The sequence below is a fragment of the Aotus nancymaae genome, unplaced genomic scaffold (genome assembly GCF_030222135.1).
Source record: "Aotus nancymaae isolate 86718 unplaced genomic scaffold, 86718_ANA_hifiasm-v0.15.2.pri h1tg000058l, whole genome shotgun sequence".
Classification (NCBI taxonomy): domain Eukaryota; kingdom Metazoa; phylum Chordata; class Mammalia; order Primates; family Aotidae; genus Aotus; species Aotus nancymaae.
In genome coordinates this window covers 35,112,646-35,133,679 of record NW_026988472.1, presented here as the reverse complement: position 1 = coordinate 35,133,679, position 21,034 = coordinate 35,112,646, and the positions used below count along the sequence as shown (strand labels likewise).

General features: G+C 39.6%; 1 protein-coding gene across 3 annotated transcripts; it reads left to right on the top strand.

Moving 5' to 3' along the window:
* The first annotated feature begins 516 nt into the window (after positions 1 to 516).
* Positions 517 to 19,795, top strand: PRDX4 (peroxiredoxin 4). 3 transcript variants are annotated; one of them, XM_012448855.3, is made up of 8 exons: positions 526 to 835; positions 4,960 to 5,077; positions 8,088 to 8,204; positions 11,962 to 12,084; positions 14,573 to 14,703; positions 15,856 to 15,890; positions 19,396 to 19,442; positions 19,684 to 19,795. In XM_012448855.3, the coding sequence occupies exons 1-8, from the start codon at positions 595 to 597 to the stop codon at positions 19,685 to 19,687; spliced, it is 816 nt and encodes a 271-aa protein (XP_012304278.1). In that variant the 5' UTR covers positions 526 to 594; the 3' UTR covers positions 19,688 to 19,795. The 3 variants fall into 3 exon arrangements, with proteins under 3 accessions (XP_012304277.1, XP_012304278.1, XP_064220526.1); XM_064364456.1 differs by having other exon boundaries at positions 19,396 to 19,446; XM_012448854.2 differs by lacking the exon at positions 19,396 to 19,442 and having other exon boundaries at positions 517 to 835.
* Positions 19,796 to 21,034: the final 1,239 nt, after the last annotated feature.

The following is a 21,034-nucleotide window of genomic DNA, read 5'->3' as shown; positions in this document are numbered from 1 at the left end:
TGTACTGTATATTTCAAAATGAATAAGAGTACATTTGAAATGTCTCACCATAAAAGTCATAGGTAAACAAGGCAATGGATAAGTTAATTAATGTGATGTAATCATCCCACATTGGATACATATTTCAAAATACCACACTGCATCCCACGAATGTATACAATTATGATTTGTCAATCAAACATAATTTTTAAAAATGTTAAGTGACTTTTAAAAAGCTTGTTAGAAGTATAAAATGCAAGCCATTCACAAGCATATAGGTCAGATTCTGCTTGTGAGGGGCTTCTCTGCAGTGGTGAGGCTTTGTGGAAGGATGTCTAAAACAGCACTGAAGTCAGGAGACGTTGTCACAGCCTTAGCAAAGTTGGGCGATGCGCCGGGTCCTTGCCCGCCGCGGGGCGCAGGCGCAAATACGGGCTGGGGGGGCGGGGCCGTCGCCCACGTGGCGGGGAGGGGAGCGGAGGGGGGAAGGGGGCGGAGCAGGTCTCGCGAGGCCGCGCCCCGGTTCGCGCGGGCGTAGTGCACGCGGTTGTGGCCGCCTGGCGGCGGGAGAAGCCACACTTGCGCCAAAGGACGTGTTTCTGCGCTCGCGTGGTCATGGAGGCTCTGCCGGTGCTAGCCGCGACGACTCCGGCCCATGGCCGGCACTTAAGGCTGCTTCTACTGCCGCTACTGCTGTTCCTGCTGCCTGCTGGAGCTGTGCAGGGCTTGGAGACAGAGGAGAGGCCCCGGAACCGCGAAGAGGAGTGCCACTTCTACGCGGGTGGACAAGTGTACCCAGGGGAGGCATCCCGGGTGTCAGTCGCAGACCACTCCCTGCACCTAAGCAAAGCCAAGAGTAGGTAGTGTCCCGTCAAGGGGTGGGTGGGGAGGGGAGACTCCGGAGACACGTGTATTCTGGTTACACCTCGGGAGCCTGGGCTTGGGCGGCACCCGCTGGGCTGCCTCCGGGCCCTGGGCGGGCCTGGTACTCTCCTAGGAGGGCGGGGAGGGGATTAAAGGGTAGTTCTAGCTGTGAAGAAAGGGATGGTTTCCACTGATCAGATTTTAGAAGAGGTAGTGGTTACCCCAAAAGCCACAGCTGAGGGAAAGTGGGTGGCCCTAGTCCCGGGTTTACATCGAGGATGTTGTGCAAACTGAAACAGTTCCTGAAACATCTCAAAGTGCCTGCAGCACATCCCGTCTCTTTCAGGTACTATTTCAGTGAATGAAGGAAGACACTGATAGGTTGAATAATGATTCACAGAAAGTTCGATTAAACAAAAGTTGCTAAACACAGTGCTCAGGAGGTCAAATGTTTCGGTTTTTTGTTTGTTTGCATCTTACAAAGATTATTAGTAAAAGCCACCTTCCCCAAAGCCTGTGTAGTTAATGGATATTCTTTACGTTTCTCAGATAGGAAGAACCAATTACAGAGTGTACTTCTGAGGGAAATGGGGCAAAAGGAGGTTAGAAGTAATGCATTTGGGTTGATGATAAACCTCGTGGCAAATTTGTGTCCTGCCAATTTGGTTTTTGATTATTTGCATTTCAGTCCAATGTACAAAATGACACGTCACTTTCAGGAATGACACGTCAGACGAAGTAGATGCTGTGAAAGTTGTGGCCTGCTTCATCTGGATGTTAAAATTAACGAAAAACAAGCGAACAGTGGCAATAGATAGAGGCTGTCTCTTGCTTGCTCTTCGGTAACCTGCTTTTCCTACAGACCATTTGACATTCTGTAGGTGTGTAGTTGGCTTTTGTCGTTCTGTTACAGCATGTTCCATGCCAGTATTCAGTGAAAAAAGTAATGCTTCACAATTCTGAATCCCTAGAGTTAAATGGAATGTTGTTGTGACTTTGGATGGGGTGGGAGTGATAAATGAGAAAAACTGTTTTGTCCTCTTAAACATTTATAGTTCTTACTTACTGAAAGTTAACTACTTTGAGATTTTTTTTTTTTTTTTTTTGAGACAGAGTCTTGCTCTGCCACCCAGGCTGGAGTGCAGTGGTGCGATCTCAGCTCACTCTCAGATTCAAGCAATAATTCTGCCTCAGCCTGCCAAGTAGCTGGGACTACAGGCACAAGCTACCACGCCCAGCTAATTTTTGTATTTTTAGTAGAGACGGGTTTCACCATATTGGCCAGGCTGGTCTCGAACTCCTGACCTCGTGATCTGCCCACCTCGGCCTCCCAAAGTGCACAGGCATGAGCCACCACACCCGGCCTACTTTGGGATTTTTTAAAAAACTGGTCTTAAAATTTAAAATCATAGTATTTCCAAGTCCCACTGGTTTTACTTGCCTGGGAAAGTATTTTAAATATATCAGCCAGTTAAGTGTTTATTTACATTACATGTATTTCCCATAAGAAACAAATCCATTTCAAAGCTTTCCCTTTACCAGCAAAACTTAAAATTTTAGTTATTTACTACATTTCTCTGTCACATGTAGTCTTATCTAGAATTAAAAATACAAAGACTTTTATTAGTAAAGACTATGGAGCCATTAAGTCCATATTTTCAAATAATTTTTAGTAATGTCAAAAACCGTTCATAATTAATTTACTGTTTCCTTTAAGGAGAAAAAAAGAAAAGGGGAGGATGCAACATGGCAAACTTGTGTTTAAAAAAGAATGGAAAAGCGCAGTGGCTCACTCATATAATCTCAGCACTTTGGGAGGCCAAGGCAGGCAGATCACCTGAGGTCAGGAGTTCGAGACCAGCCTGGCCAACATGGTGAAACCCCGACTCTACTAAAAATACAAAAATTAGCCAGGTGTGATGGCGCATGCCTGTAATCCCAGCTATGGGGGTTTGAGGCATAAGAATCCCTTGAACCCGGGAGGCGGAAGTTGCAGTGAGCCCAGCTCACACCACTGCACTCCAGCCTGGATCACAGAGTAAGACTCTGTCTCAAAAAAAATAAATAATTAAAATTTAAAAAAATAAAAAAGACTGGAAGGACAGACATCAGAACGTTAACAGTAGTTAAGTTGATGGGAGTTATGGAGAGAGGGGGTTTAAGTATTCTTTGTACTTCTCTGCATTTACCAGAATCTTCATGTTAATTTCATAATTTATATTCAAGACAATTTTTGTTTTTTTAATAAATGCAAGGGGTTACTTTGGGAATTCCACTTATAGATCTTAGCAAAGTAACTACCATTCTTCACCAAATATTTCCAAAATCAATTTTCAGAACAAAATTTATTTTTCAAAGTTTTTCCAGTATGCTAAAATCATTAAGGCATGTCATTGTAACAGATCATTACAGTTATTATAACCTCTCACTTGAGTAGCATTTTAAGTAATTTATTTAAAGTTTATATAATTGAAAACCTTTCTGCTGTCTATTTCTCCCTCCTGGCCTTTACCTAATCAGATCAGGATTATATATATGAGGTAGGCTGCTGGCTTAAGATGTAATCATATGTCATACATTAATTTTTCAGAGAAATTCATGTTGTCTGTCTTTATTTTGGAGTGACCATAAATGGTGGCTGTTATAGAAAAGTATAAGCCTTACTTTCTAGGAACCTTAGCCAAACTTGGAAGCAACTATTGACATCAGTGTATGTAAGGGGTCTAAAAGTGTGAGTACTATCTGAATGTGTTAACAGAGCATGAAGGTGCATTATTATCTAAGTGTGTTGGCTAAAATTACTGTATGTGCTTACAAGAGAGCAGCATGAACTGTTCGGTTTCCATTGGGTCACTTGAAACCTGTTCAAGGGAGTCTTCTTTCAGAGCCCTCTTGGAAAATGATCCCATGGTCTGGGATTTTATACTTCTAGCCTAACATATTTGTACATTCCCTCCTCGTTTTGTGTAGCCTCATCTGCAGCAGGTCCTCCATGTGTATGTCAGAAGCTGGCCAAACTAAATTAGTACATCTGGAAAACTGCCATTAGAAAAAGGAAAATCTAATTATTTGAAATGTAGGAAGTTGACAACTTGAAGCGGAGCTATAGTGAAGTATCCAGGAGGGTTTAGTGTAGGGTGGAATTTAAGAGGTCTGTGAGCATGAATAGGGGGAAAAGGTATTTATTTTCACTAACCCCCAGCTGAAATGTAGTGTTTCCTTCTATTATGAACATCAGCAACAAACTACACTAGCTTCAGCAGTACTTGCTTGTACCTTTCACCAATGGAATCACACTTTCTTTTTTTTTTTTTCTTTTTGAGACAAGAGTCTTGCTCTTGTTGGCCAGGCTGGAGTGCAATGGTGCTATCTTGGCTCACCGCAACCTCTGCTTCCCGGGTTCAAATGATTCTCCTGCCTCAGCCTCCTGAGTAGCTGGGATTACAGGTGCCCGACACCACGCCCGGCTAATTTTTTGTATTTTTAGTAGAGACGGGGTTTCACTATGTCAATCAGGCTAGTCTTGAACTCCTGGCCTCAGGCGATCCACCTGCCTCAGCCTCCCAAAGTGTTGGGATTACAGGAGTGAGCCACCACGCCTGGCTGAATCACAGTTATTTTCTTGCTACATTGTGGTTATTGCAGGTATCCTGAAACACCATTTTTACTCATCGTTATCTTAGGTAGTTGTCAGATCATGACTAGATCTTGCAGTTTTGAAGTGTTATAGAACACATGTATTGTGAGCACCAATTTTTTAATATTTTGATAACTGCATTTAAATACAGTTGGTTTCTTTTGTAATTATATGTATTTTCCTTTTTGCATTTAATAACATTATTTTAAGAAGTCTAGCCAGGCGCGGTGGTTCACGCCTGTAATCCCAGCACTTTGGGAGGTTGAGGCAGGCGGATCACCTGAGGTTAGGAGTTTGAGACCAGCCTGACCAATATGGTGAAACCCTGTCTTGAAAAAAAAAAAAAGTCTGTAAGCTTCACCAGACTGCCAAAGAGATCTAAAGGTAGCCCTGATTTTTAGTGATTTTCTAAAGATGTCCTTCTGCCATTCCACCAACTTTCTCAGTGTTACAGAACATCATGTATTTTTCTTTCTTAGTTTCCAAGGCAGCACCCTACTGGGAAGGAACAGCTGTGATCGATGGAGAATTTAAGGAGCTGAAGTTAACTGACTATCGTGGGAAATACTTGGTTTTTTTCTTCTACCCACTTGATTTGTAAGTAATACATGTAAATTGCAGCTAGTAAAATCTCAGTCTTTATCAATTATTTTTCAGGAATATCAAACAAATTATTTTGTTCAGCTCTTGGTTTTTAAAAAGGCAAGCTGAAGTAAAGAAATGTATTTAAAAAGGTAACATCCACCATATATTTCAGAGTCATAACACACTGACCTCAATACTTATATCTACATGATTATGTTTTGATAATAGAATAAGTAGAGGAAAGCTACATCTATTAAGCAATACCTAATAAGGCAAGAAAATGGACTGATAATATTTTAGAAAGCATTTAATAGCAAGACTTATGCCATAATTCTTTTTAATGTATCTCTGTTAATTAGAAAATCAATTAAGCATTTTCTCTAGTGAGACCACGTAACAGTGGTTTTTCCATTTTTATTCTTTGCTGCTTCTATTGCTTTCCTGGGATTTGAACATTTTGTTGAAATTGTTCTATACTGCTTAAGGAATAAGGAATAACCTGCTAATATGTTATGGTTATTATGGGGTTTCTTGTCTTTCTTTAACTCTGTAATGGTGAGCGTTTTTGTATATGGTCAGAAATTTGACTCAAATCACAATTCACATTGAGGATTTAATTTGATTTTGCAAAACACTATTTTGAGTGTTTTTCAAAACTCATGAAGTGAAAAGAGACCAAAAAGAGTTATGTCCATTTTTATCTTTTATTCTCTTGGAACTTACTTTTTGGTTACAAAAAGTAACTAAAAGTTTCCTCCTCTTATCTTTGCCACCATGCCTTTTTCCATTAGGACTAATCTAGAATTGCATAGATCAAATTTAAACTTGCAGGGATGGTATACTTAAGCTCATTTCTATAGGTTGTTTCGAGGCCAGGGATTAACAAACTTTTTCTGATGGATATGGCCTATTGACCGGTTTGCCAACCCCCGCTCTAAGCCAAATAGGAAGAATTCTCATGAAAATTATCAGATTGAGACTAAAGTTATGAGTCTGCATAATACATAATCTTTTAGTAAGAACTTGTTTCTTTCTAATCAACTCATACTGTGACTTGATTTTTTTAAGTATAGCTTAATTTCTAATAGAAAGCAGAAGTAGAAATTTCAGTAGATATAAAAAATGACTGGCCTTCTAAATTCATGTTGTTATAAAACCAGAAAGTTAACATGTATGTCAAATATATATGACTAACACCCTGAATTTGGAAATTAGTCTAATGTAGCAGAAAAATATGTTCTGTTTCTCCATTGTTATTCAAAACTCCATAATGGGCAAGAGATAGTTAATTGGAGTATGGTGTTAGCAATGGTCTTCTGGGATAAGGAGCTAAGATAGCTTCTTCCTGTTTTCATGTAATACTGGACTGGGCCTGGTTAGAGAAGGAAAAATTCTGGGGCATTTGCCACAGTCTACAAGAAGGAAAGTTACAAACATAAGCCTTCAGTTTCCTGCTAAAACTTTTTCAGTAAGAAGTTGGTCAAATGTGTCTCTAGGTAGCATTCCTTGAAATAATAAGAAGGAAGGCAGAGGCTGGGTGCAGTGGCTCACTCCTATAATCCCAGCACTTTGGGAGACCAAGATGGGTGGATCACCTGAGGTCAGGAGTTCCAGACCAGCCTGGCCATATGGTGAAACCCCATCTCCACTGAAAATACAAAAAAATTAGCCAGGCGTGGTGGTGGGTGCCTGTAATCTCAGCTACTCGGGAGGCTGAAACAGGAGAATTGCTTGAACCCGGGAGGAGGAGGTTGCATTAAGCCAAGATCACACACCACTGCACTCCAGCCTGGATGACAGAGTAAGACCCTGCCACTGAAAAAAAAAAAAAAGGAAGGCTGAGGCTGACTATTCCCACCCTTTAGAAACTATTAAAAATACATAGTATAGCCCAGGTCTTCAGGGACGTCATCCTAGATTAGAACTGTCTACGTGCACGTGACAAATAAAACATGTTAAAATCCTGTATTGGGCTCTGGTAGGAATCTATCCCCTAACTAAGTCTATGCTTTTCAAACTTTCTTGACCATGTCTCACAGTAGGAAATACATTTTTTATTACTAGCTAGTACACAGGCATATATATATATACAGTAACATTCAGTCTTTATGCACCAACGCAGCCATGCCCCTTGAAATACTGAAATACCCTCATATCATGTGGTAAATAGCCACTTCCCTTCCCTCCCCAACAAGTTAGTCCTCCTGCCTGGTGCCTTTCAGAAACCTCCAGAACTAAAGCCAGCTTTGAGTTAAGATTGTTAAATATTTTGAATATCACTGTTGAATACAAACACATATATGTATTTGCATATAAAAACATGTTTCATAATTTACCCTTACTATGTATGATATAGTCTCATATTTTCTATTGGATTTCACTTTTTAAAAATGTTTAGAACTCAGTTGATTTAAGGAGTCCCTACCATGGTTTGAAAAATACCACTCTAGTATTCTCTAAACATGGCCTTCTGACAACATGAGGATATTAAGGCATAAAATCCCTGGCTGCACAGGACTGGTAGACAAGGTAGAAGAGAACCTTATCAACAAAGGAGGGGGAGTACTAGAAAACATTGCCTTCTCTCCAGAATACAGATAGATGCATCCAGCTCTATAGGGTCGGTGTAGGAATATGAAAAGCAACAGTAAAATGATGTAAAATTTGTACAGATCCTTAGAAAGCTGTAAAGTACTATGTACATAAAAGGCATTATTAAATAACAGCTAATAAAATGGGGGTTGGGTACTGCTATAAGGGAGGAGGGAACATTGGTTGACTACTGATCTATTGAGTTGTAATAAAGTTTATGAGATGTAGTTGGGAACTCTGTAATATGTTTTGTTATTGAATATTTGATCAAGTGACAGTCTTTTAGACTGCATTTTGAAAAGGTTCATATATAAAATTGTTCTTAATGTGCATTTTTTTTACTAAAAGTATTTGTAAAAATTGTTGTTTGAAAGTTTAGGTATATGCTTATTTGGAGAATACTGATTTTTTTTTTCTTTTTACCTTTCAGCACATTTGTGTGTCCAACTGAAATTATCGCTTTTGGCGATAGACTTGAAGAATTCAGAGCTATAAATACTGAAGTGGTAGCGTGCTCTGTTGATTCACAGTTTACCCATTTGGCCTGGTCAGTATCTTACACTTACAATTGTAGAAAAAAAGAATGGATTTACTCTTAAAGTATAGGCAGATAACTCTTGATATGATGTAATAAGAATATAGTCATTTATCATACAATTCAGGAATAGATTTATCTAAGAGTAATACATGCATCTACCCATTTTCCAGGTTTAAAAAAAAAAAGAAGAGTAATATAATCAGCTGCTATAGTAAAAATGCTTAAGGATTTTATTCTAAAATTAGGGGAAAAGTTAAATGCAATAGATGTGATTTCCGTAGCAAAAACCACTGAATTATATGATTATTATGATAAATTGGGTTACCATAATCTGGAGGAAAAAAATCTTTAAAATATGCCATTTCTCTGTTACACAGTTATATAGTCAAACTCAGCTTTTATGATTTTCAAGAAACAATAATTTTTTTAATTTAAAAAGAAATTTTTAAAAATTTATTAATTATTAAAAGAGGATCTACCTAAATTCGTTGTAAAGAATTGCAAATTAAAATGACAGGAGATGCCAATTTTCCCTGTCTCGTTAGCCAAGATTTAATTGAAAAAATGTATCCACTGTGGACAAAAATTGAAGAAATGGTACTCACACCCAGCTGTTTAGCATTTCTGGAGAGCAGTTGGGCATCATGGAAATTGGAAATTTACATGTTAATGTGAGTTTTTAATAGTGTCCACAGTCTTGTGCAGAAAACTGTGCACAATAAAGACTATTTGGAATTATTTTGTTTTAAAACATAATGTTCGATTTATGAAAGTTACAAATTTAAAACAAGTTTTTTTATTTATAATCGTATGTATGTGTATATAACAAATTTTCATTGGTTGGGGAGCTACAATTTAATTAATTACATTTCCCTAAGAAATTAATTCCCCTAAGTATTTTTAAATGCAGTTATATATTTAATATATTTGAATTCCGTAAATATCTCAATTTTCAGACAAACCTTCCCAAATACTACAGTAGTTCTAATGTGCCAAATTCTCTTAAACATTATAAATAACTTATGCAAACAATATGTATGGCATATTTGTGGTCAAAAAAAGAATAAATAATAACTTAGTATATAAATGTGTACTGATTATTCGTTAATATAAAAATATTGGCCGGGCGCGGTGGCTCAAGCCAGTAATCCCAGCACTTTGGGAGGCCCAGGTGGGCGGATCACGAGGTCAAGAGATGGAGACCATCTTGGCCAACATGGTGAAACCCCATCTCTACTAAAAATACAAAAATTAGCTGGGCGTGGTGGCGTGCGCCTGTAGTCCCAGCTACTCAGGAGGCTGAGGCAGGAGAATTGCTTGAACTCGGGAGGTGGAGGTTGCAGTGAGCCGAAATTGTACCGCTGCACTCCAACCTGGCGCCTGGCGACAGAGTGAGACTCTGTCTCAAAAAAAAAAAAAATAGCCTGGCATGGTGGCTCACACCTAAAATCCCAGCACTTTGGGAGGTCAAAGCAGGAGAATCACTTCAACCCAGGAGTTGAAGACCAGCCTGGGCAAAATAGTGAGAACCCCATCTATACAAAAAATTTAAAAAATTAACCAGGTGTGGTAGCACATGCCTGTGGTCCCAGCTACTCAGGAGCCTGAGATGGAAGGATCACTTGAGCCTAGGTGGTTGAGGCTGCAGTGAGCCAAGAGCATACCACTGCACTCTAGCCTGGAAAACAGAGTGAGATCCTGTCTCAAAAAAAAAATTAAAATATAGGCTTAATTTGCTTTATTATTTCCTTTTTTAAAAAAAAAAAAGAGACGGGGGTCTTAACTGTGTTGCCCAGGCTGGAGTGCAGTGGCACAATTAATCCTAGCTCCCTGCAGCCTTGAACTCCTGGGCTCCAACAATCCTTCTATCTCCCCAAATAGCTGGAACTACAAGCTTGCACCACCATGCCTGACTATTTTATTTTTATTTTTGTAGAGATGGAGTCTTGCCATGTTGCCAGGCTGTGCTTCATCACTTCTATGTAGTAATTCTAAATCTTCCAAGGATCAAAATGCATATCCACTAAGGAAAAAGTTATGTCATCCCAAATAATTTGGGATTTCTTTCCCAAGGAAATTTGGAGATATTTTCATCTGGATAGGTTTCACATCAACCAGAGATTTCTTCTTGGGTGTCAGAACCAGGGCTACAGATACCTGGAGCAACGTCGGTTTGTTTCCTAGCTGCTGTGTCAGTACCCTCCTTTTAGGGCATCAGCCCATGTCTCCTGGTTTCAAGTTACAGGATACAGATTGAGCATCCCTAATCTGAAATCTACAGTGTTCCAAAAGTCGAAATTTTTTGAATGCTGACATGAAGCTCAAAGGAAATGCTCAGTGAAGCATTTCAGAGTTCAGATTAGGGATGTTCAACCAGTAAGTATGCAGATATACCACAATCAGAAAAAATCCTAAATCCAAAACACTTCTGGTCCCAAGCACTTCCGATAAGGGATACATAGCCTGTACTGAAATCTGAAGACTGATGCATCTGATATTATAACTAACTTCCTTCACTGCTTCAAGTGGACTTTGCATTTCTTTGTCTCTCAGAATATTCAAATGTCATCCATTTGTATCCTGCCTATCTCTTCAAGGCTTCGTCTTATGATCACACTACTAAGGTTATGCTTATGATACTATGTATCTTTTGATCTCTGTTTCACTTTCAGAAATTAATTAGACAAGTGTACAAAAGTAAGAATACAAGGATGTTTCAGCAGTGTTTATAAAGCAAAAAAAAAAAAAAGTAAATGGTTTAAATCTCCATCATGGAGATTAGTAAGATATAGTACAGATGATCCCCACTTATGATGGTTCGACTTATAATTTTTCAACTTTACAGTGGGTTTGAGAGATAGTAAATGCATTTTTAGCTAACGATACTTTCAACTTATGTGTTTATCAAGACATACCCCATCATAAGTCGAGGAGTATCTGTGTATCCATACATTAAAAATGTGTTGTAGACCAGGCACGGTGGCTCACGCCTGTAATCCCAGCACTTTGGGAGCCGAGGAGGGTGGATCACCTGAGGTCAGGAGTTTGAGACCAGGCTGCCCAACATGGTGAAACCCTGTCTCTACTAAAAACACAAAAATCAGCCAGGTGTGGTGGCACATGCCTGTAATCCCAGCTACTTTCAAGGCTGAGGCAGAAGAATCCCTTGAACCCAGGAGGCAGAGGTTGTATGCAGTGAGCTGAGATCATTCCACTGCACTGAGCAACAGACCAAGACTCCATCTCAAAAAACAAATGTGTTGTAGGCTGAGCACAGTGGCTCACGCCTATGATCCCAGCACTTTAGGAGGCTGAAGCAGGAGGATTGCTTGAAGCCAGGAGTTCAAGACCAGCCTGGGTAACAAAGCTACACCTTATCTCTATTAAAAAAAAAAAAGTTTAAAATGTTAGCCAGGTGTGATGTTGTGCACCTGTAGTTCCAGCTTTCCAGGAGGCTGAAGCAGGAGGATCACTTGAGCCTAGAAGTTCTAGGCCACACTGAGCTACAATCACACCACTGCCCTCCAGCCTGAGAGACAGAGCAAGACCCTGTCCCAAAAAAATTAAAATGTGTTATGTATATATATAAAGGATATGAATATGTTAAATGGGAAAAGCAAAAAAATAGAAAGTATATTAGCCTGTTTTTGTTAGAGAAAGAGTGTCTTTTGTTCAAGTGTGTGCATGTGCATGTACAGAGAAAGAGTGCTATTTTAATATATGCCATTTACTTAGCTCTGAGAGGTAAGTGTTCTGTTTGTTACAGGATTAATACCCCTCGAAGACAAGGAGGACTTGGGCCAATAAGGATTCCACTTCTTTCAGATTTGACCCATCAGATCTCGAAGGACTATGGTGTATACCTAGAGGACTCAGGCCATACTCTTAGGTACCTTTCGGTGGTTTTACATTATGACAAATCCAAGTGTGTTTATAATCCTCCTTGAAATAGATGTTACTTATGAAATAGAAGAACAAATTTTGATCAAGAAATATTATTTTCAGGCCGGGCACAGTGGCTTAAGCCTATCATCCCAGCACTTTGGGAAACCAAGGTGTGTGGATTACTTAAGGTCAGGAGTTCGAGACCAGTTTTGCCAACATGGTAAAACCCTGTTTCTACCAAAATATACCAAAATTACCCGGGCATGGTGGCGTACGCCTGTAGTCGCAGCTACTTGGGAGGCTGAGGTGGGAGAACTGCTTGAACCCAGGAGGCGGAGGTTTCAGTGAGCCCAGATCATGCCACTGCACTCCAGCCTGGGCAACAGAATGAAAAAAATGTATTACTTTGTTCTATTTTTAAAATCTTGTAGACACTCTTTAAAATAAAGTACTAAACTTAAACTATGTTAGTTTATATTAGCCCTACTTAAACTACGTTAGCATCATAGACTATTAGAGCTGGAAGATTATTTAGAGGTCTTTGACCAACCCTGTCATTTTACAGATAAAAGAGACAGATTTATAGAGTTCCATGATCTTAGCCAAAGTTATATAATTCCTTAATTGCAGAGCCCAGACATAAATACAGATCCCCCAACTCCTTGTCCATTTCTTTTTCCTTTTTTCCAAACTGACTCCAGTAATGTTTTTTTCTAAATACAAATGTCATACTACTTAGCAAACCTGTGTCTTTGGAGTAGGAAAAATTAAGGAAATATTTTACCTAGATGCTCTCACTGGGTTACTTGAGCTAACAAACAGTGATAGAATTCTTTGAAAAGGGGGCAGTTTTAGCGTGAAACAGTTGTAATTTGGTTGTATTACTGATTTGCTTTTTAATGCCAATAATTTTTCTTGTGTTTTCTGTGAAAGTGTCAGTATTTTATAGTCCTGTGTTTTTTTATAACAACTTTACTGGAATATAATTCACTTATAATACAATACCCACTTAAAGAATACAATTCAGCTAGGCTTGGTGGTTCACGCCTGTAATCCCAGCACTTTGGGAGACCTAGGTGGGAGGATCTCTTGAGCCCAGGAGTTTGAGACTAGCCTAGGTAACATAACAAGACCCTTGTCTTCTACAAAAAAAAATAAATTTTGTTTGTTAAATTAGCCCATTGTGATGGCACATTCCTGTATTCCCAGCCTACTCAAGAGGCTGAGATAAGAGGATCGCTAGAGCCTGGGAGTTCAAGGTTACAATGAGCTATGATCACAACACTGCACTCTAGTCTGGGTGACAAGAGTGAGGCCCTGTCCCTAAAAAAATAATTAAAAATAAAGAATACATTTCAGTGGTTTTTGTGTATTCACAGAGTCGTGCAACCATCACCACAATTTTAGAATGTTTCATACTCCAAAAAACCCCATACCCATTAGCAATCACTCTGTTTCCCCTAACCCGCTTCCCCCAGCTTTAGGCAACCACAGATCTACTTTATGTCTCTATGGTTGCCTATTCTGGACATTTCATGTAAATGGAATCCTACAATATGTGCTTTTATGACTAGCCTCTTTCACACAGCATAATGTTCTCAAGGTTCATTGTATTGAATCATGCATTGCTACTGGTAGTTTCCCTTCTTTTGTACTTGCTAAGTCTTTATTGTCTTTGACTTTCATAAAGTCTGTTACTAAGTCAATTCCCAAGCGTAAATATGCCCCCTAAAAGACCGAGGCAGTTTTAAATGTGGAATCATTTGAACATTAACCAAGTAAAATTATCTAATGTTAGCTATATTGTTTGATTTGTGCCAGTAGTTTATTTTTTTAATTATTTTTTAAGGTTGGGCACAGTGGCTCACACCTGTAATACCAGCACTTTGGGAGGCCAAAGCACGTGGATTGCTTGAGTCCAGGAGTTTGAGACTAGCCTGGGCAACATGGCGAAACCCTGTTTCTACAAAAAAATACAAAAATTAGCCGGACCTGGTGGCACACACCTGTAGTCCCAGCTACTCAGGAGGCTGTGGTGGGAGGATCACTTGAGCCCAGGAGGTTGAGGCTGCAGTGAGCTGAGATCATGCCACTGCACTTCAGCCTGGGCAACAGAGTGTGATCCCATCTCAAATAAATTATTTTTTATTTTTCAAAATAATACATGCACACATGCACATAGTTTTTAAAAGTCAGATAATCTTCAACAACTATAAATACATGATACATTTCTTAGCCAAAAACAAATTTTTAAAGCTGCAATTTTACAGTGATAATTCCAAATTACACAGTCAATTGGGGGAGTGATGTCCGAACATGTGCGTGCACACGTGTGTGTGTGTGTGTGTGTGTGTGTGTGTAACAATAGAGTAGGTAGGTAGTGTGGTGTTTGTTCTGTATAGCATCCTTCTGTGTGGATGGTATAGGAATGGAATTTACATTAATACATAACTGAGAAGAAATGGCCTCACCTCTACCATTCTGTTTTACAGAGGTCTCTTCATTATTGATGACAAAGGAATCCTAAGACAAATTACTCTGAATGATCTTCCTGTGGGTAGATCAGTGGATGAGACACTACGTTTGGTTCAGGCATTCCAGTACACTGACAAACATGGAGAAGGTACCCCTCCCTTCTGACCTTTCGATTTTTTACTTTGAAGGATAGCATCATTAGTTTGGTTTCTTATCATAAAAGTAATCTGGATATTTCCCAAGTTTTCTGATTATTTACAAATTATTAGCAGATCTTTTTAGCAGACCAAATTATAATTTAAAGTGCTTTAACAAAATATCAGGCCAGGCATGGTGGCTCACGCCTGAAATCCCTGCATTTTGGGAGGCCAAGGCAGGAGGATCGCTTAAGCTCAGGAATTCGAGACCAGCCTGGGCAACACAGTGAAACCTCACCTCTACTAAAAATCACATATGTATATGTAACTAATGTATTCTGCTTACTAAATAAGATGCAAAAATATTCATTATTTGCATAGTCCTTTTGAAGAAACTCAGAGAAAAGTTTCTGCTCTTGCAATTTTTAAAATTACGTTTCTGCAAGCTTACAGTGTGTCAATCTGGCAAAATTTAGTGATGTAGGTTTTATTTGCCTGTTTGCATTATTGAATTCAACTTTTTAAATAATGTAATCCTTGATCACTTCTCTGCCTTTCAGCTCAGATGAAGTATAATAATGTAATCCCTGGGCTTATTCAGTATCACACTTGTAATATACAACTTCATCATTTTGCCAAAATAGAACATATTATATATTTCTTTTAAAAATGCCACTGAGTCACTGAGTCAGGATACATTTGACAAACAGTGAATCTCTTTTGACAAACAGTGAATCATGTCATCAGTACAAAATACTGCAGGATACATGGCAAACAAGCTTACTGGAAGTTTATGTAAATTTGGAGGAATTTTTGCCATGCGTTGGCCTTTCAGCTCACCAGATTCCCAAACTTTCTAACTATACTAAAACAAACTTTCCAACTAAAACAAACTGGCAATCAGTTTGTTTTCTCATAGTTTAAATGTAACTAAACATAATCAGTAAAAATGAAAATAGCTGCCTGCTGATAAGCTCCATGACTAAAATTCCTTGGTGCAAACAGGCAGGCTAATAGAAGTCATGTGCTCAGTGGTCTGGAAGTGTTCTTATTAGTATATTCTGTTAACTTCAGTTTCATATGGAAACAGAAAAAGTCAGGAGTTGCTAAAGGTAACTGAATTTTGTTTTTAAACTGTCTTTGCCTATTTTTATTCCTTTTAGTCTGCCCTGCTGGCTGGAAACCTGGCAGTGAAACAGTAAGTGTATTTTTTTTTCCGTTGAGGTGATGGCTAGAGTCAAAAACAAAAATGCTAACCTTAGAATAATCTTTCCTCATTACTAGAACTGTCTTGATAAGTAAACACTGCTAAGCAGAAATCACAGAGGACAGACATTCTTTGGCCTGTAGGAAGAGTAGCTGAAACTGGAGAAAGTAGAATGTGGGGCGTGATGCTGTGAATAGTAAAGCCAAATATACTGCGAAATATACCATTCGAAAAAAAAGAAGGGCAGAGTGGAGACTTGGTAGAATAATTCAGAGGTCTTATAGCTCATGTATCGAATTTCTTCCTGTATTGTGGACAGAAAAAACAGTCACAAGCAGAACCTTTCTATGCATAGTAAAAAGCTTTTGAGAAAATCTAGGTCATTACTGAAGATAATGATTCTCTCCTTGTCATGAAGAAAGAGAAGATTGAAACATTGAAACAGGTATATTCTTTCATTTAGGAGGCTTTTTTTTTTTGAAACAGAGTCTTGCTCTGTCACCCAGACTGGAGTGCAGTGGCGTGATCTGGGCTCACTGCAACCTCTGCCTCCAGGGTTCATGTGATTCTCAGCCCCACAAGTAGCTGGGTCTACAAGCCTGCACCACCACACCCAGCTAATTTTTATATTTTTTATTAGAGACAGGGTTTCACCGTGTCTCAAATTCCTGGACTCAAGTGATCCACCCTCCTCAGCCTCGCAAACTGCTGGGATTACAGGTGTGAGCCACTGTGCCCGGCCAGGAGGCTGTGTAATTTATAGATAATCCCTAAAGTAGTCTCCTGTCAAAATACAATTTAGAAACTTGCTTGAACCTTTTTAGGAAGAACATGTCTATCTTCTAAAAATCAGGAGTTTTACACAAACTGCAGTTGGGAAATTGGAAGATACTAGAGCATTAGAGGAAAAAATAATTACCTTTGGGTAAAAGAAAAATACAGACTCCTAAGACTTTCTTCCTTAGTAAACCAAAGAAAAGTCCCATTAGCCATAGAGAACCACTGGTAGAAACCTGCACTCTAACCTCAGGTGTGCCCCTTTCTGGTCCTTGAACATGCTAAGCTGACTCCTGCCTCAGGGCCTTTGCCCCTGCTGTTCTTTCTCTACTCCATCTGCGTGACTGGTTCCCTCTCTTTGCTCATCTTTCAACTCAGATGGCATCTTAGAAGTCTTTACTTACCACTTTATCCCCACCCTAGACATCCTCCAACCAACTTTTTTATTTTTTTGAAACGGAGTCTCACTCTGTCACGCAGGCTGGAGTGCAGTGGCCCAATCTTGGCTCACTACAACCTGCGCCTCCCAGGTTCAAGGATTCTCCAGCATCAGCCACCCAAGTAGCTGGGATTACAGGCGTGCCCCACCACACCTGGCTAATTTTTGTATTTTTAGTGGAGACGGGGTTTTACCATGTTGCCCAGGCTGGTCTCTCTAGTGCGTGCTGCATCTTGCACTGCACAAGGTTTCAGAGACCTAAGAGGGAATGGTGGGGGATAAAGAAAGACACAAAGACAGACATAGAGAAAGCTGGGCCAGGCGGTCTGGGAAAGTGAGGATGTCCAGCCCCAACCTGTCTCAAAGTACTTTATATGTTCACAAAGCACATAGCAGAGGGAGGGTACAGTTACTTAGAACAGCCCGTGGTTATAATTCTCATACTTCAGTTAACATACTTCAGCTAACAACTACCTTGCAGCAAGGTCAGCGAAAGCTGGTTATCTCTCTAGGTCCTTCTGCTCTTCTCCGAGACATACACATTCTCCTATATGGTTTCACTTCTCTGGAGTTCACCAACGTTCACAGCAGCCTTGCTGCTGATCTCCCCAGAGCGGGTGGGCCACTCTGGCTCTCTACAGATCTCGATCTCCTGACCTCAAGTGATCCACCCGCCTCAGCCTCCCAAAGTGCTGGGATTATAGGCGTGAGCCAGTGCACCTGGCCCAACCAACCTATTTTTAAAAGCATTTATTACCACAATCTAAAATTCGAATTAGGATATAACTCCGAAGGGCAGGGACTTTTCACTGTGTTGTTCACTAATAAATATTGCCTATCATAATACTCGGAATAGTTTCCATAGAGCGAGTCTGTTGAAGGAATGTCCAAACACATAAATATATACAACTATTATTTGTCAATCAAAAATAAAATTAAAAAGAATGACCACACACAGTATGTGATAATACGTATGCATTTTTCTGGAGGGACAATCCGTAGTTTTCATCAGATTCTCAAAGGGATTTGTGGCCCCCAAAAGTTAATCATGTAAATAGTCAACATGTTTTCTGAAATGTCCAGTACTCATCCTATAATACCCTTCAGAGTTAATTTGTACTTCTTGGGAGCTCTCACTGATCTCTAGCATATGCCTGTGATTGGTGGTGATGTTATTCATCAGTCACAGTTGGTTTTGCTGCACCTCCAGGGGACATGCCCCCTACCTTGAAGATGTGTCTGAAATGCTTTTTAAGGCTTCTTAAGCTGCTACCTAAGCCAGAAGCTTCTGATTCATATTTCTTTCTATAAGCCTCATAATCAGTAAATGTAAAGTAACCTAATGACTGATTTATACTTTAAGGTACCTAGTGCTCAAGGTACCTTTTTTTTTTTTTTTTTCCTGAGACGGAGTTTCACTCTTGTTGCCCAGGCTGAAGTGCAGTCACAAGACCTTGGCTCACTGCAACCTCCGCCTTCCAGGTTCAAGCAATTCTCCTGCCTCAGCCTCCTGAGTAGCTGGGATAACAGGCATGCACCACCACGCCCGACTAATTTTTGTATTTTTAGTAGAGACCGGGTTTCACTGTGTTGGTCAGGTTGGTCTCAAACTCCTGACCTAGTGATCTGCCCGCCTCAACCTCTGAAAGTGCTGGGATTACAGGCATGAGCCACTGTGCCTGGCCTGAAAGGACCTTTAATGTGTAATTTCAAATCCCCTTTGAGATCCATCAGATCAACGTATGGATGAGTAAGTTTGCTATTGTAACATTAACTGTGACCTCAAAGGCAAAGCTGTTTTGCACACCCATCAGAAATTGATTCAGAATCAGTGAATCACAAACGTTACAATAAGTTGTTTTTCTTTTTTTTTATGTTATCTTAAAAGTCCTGTGTCAAATTGGCCCCAAGTTGTTTTTATATATATAAAGATAGACGTACTTTACCTATAACTAGCAGGTAACATAGTTAATGTGAGGTCAAATTACATTGGAAATTTTTTTTTAAGTGTGACACGTTTCTAAGGCTGTAGTGCTCTTGGAGGGAGCACAACAGTATTTATTCATTAACTATTGACAGTAGTGCTTGATGTATTTGAGTTTGGGGGGTTTACTTTGCAGCTTGAGATTTAAAAGTTGTATTCTAGACTTTAGTAAGCCCTTAGTGAATACCTGCCCACTTTACAGATAATTGTGGCATACCATCATTTTATCAGCAAATGATTTTAAAAGTACATTAACATCTGTAGCCATGCTCTCTCAATGTGTTTGACTCAATTAGATCAAACCTGAAGATGCCATGAAAGCCTGGTGGCCAAGAGAAGAGCTGTAAGTAAGTTTTGGCGTGCTTGAATACAGATGTTAATTTATTCTTAAAAAAATAAATGAAAATATTTGTCTTTTGGAATAGCTGAAATTAGTAGGTAGGACAAATCCCGTTTTTTTCTCTAAATATACACTCTGATATAAAAAGTCTTTAGTCAAGGCATGGGCAACTAATGTGAGACTACTAATGAGGTACTTTGGCTTTAAAATGAATAATTGCCTTTTTTGTTTTGTTTTTTAACAGATAATCCCAGATCCAGCTGGAAAGCTGAAGTATTTCGATAAACTGAATTGAAAAATACTTCAAGTTATGATGCTTGAAAGGTCTCAATAAAGTTCACGGTTTTATTACCACATTGTGCTGCAGTAGTAATTTCTTGGAGAATGTAAAAATCCACATCAGAGTCCAAAGATATTTAGTGTTCGAGTTAGACACTGATGCCAAAACACAAGCAGTTCTTCTCTGTCTTTCCAAAGGAAGAAATGTGAGATTGAATCAAACTGAGTAACAGCAATAATGACATTTACGGAGTCCATGCCGTGCACCAGGCACTGTGCTAAGCAGGTTAGGGGCATTATTTAACACTCACAGCAAGTCATTGAGTTCTTTCTTTATAGATGAGGAAACTGAAGTGCAGGTAAATTACTTACCCAAAGTCACATAGCTAGCTAGCAAAGGCAAAATCCGACCTTGCACCCAGGCAGGCTAATTCTTGTTTCTGAACTCTTAGCACTCCACCGTGGCTCACCCTCTCCATACCTTTAAGGGTAGTGGTAAAGAACAGGTTGTGAGCACATTCACCTTCCACAGTAATAGGAACAGCTGACCCCATGGCCCGCTGCTCTGTAATAACAGAAAACCTCCCCCTACCCATCTCTAAATTTACATTTTCAACTTGTACCAAATTTATAAGTAACAAGTTACATATTTATATTTAGTTTGACAAAATTTAAATCCTTAAATACATGTAACTGGGCGGACATGGTGGCTCAGGCCTGTAAATCCTAGCACTTTGGGAAGCTGAGGCAGCTGGATCACCTGAGGTCAGGTGCGATCCTCCTGCCTCAGTCTCCCAAGTCGCTGGGACTACAGGCATGGACCAGCATCTTTTTTTTTTTTTTTAATAGATGGGGTTTCACCATATTGGTCAGGCTGGTCTTGAACTCCTGACCTCAGGTGATCCACCCACCTTAGCCTCCAAAGTGCTTGGATTACAGGCATGAGCCACCACGCCCAGCCTACATCTTCTTGATTAATAGTTTGCATTCTTTGGAGCTTCTCTAGCCTCCTGTTCATTTTAGTATGGTTTACAAGGACAGCTATTTGTAGGTCCACTCAAAAAAAACAGTCACTAATGTTTCATTCAACACTTAGCAACTATTGACCACCTAAACACTTGGCATACATCAATGACCAAATGACAAATTTCTGCCATCAAGGAGCTCAGTATTTGATTACTAAAGCAGGTGCTCATAGAATAGTAATTTCTTGGTACCCACAAGTAAGTGAATATATACACGCTGACTCACCACTTTTTTTTTTTTTTTTTTTTGAGACTGAGCCTCGCTTTGTCACCGAGGCTGGAGTGCAGTGG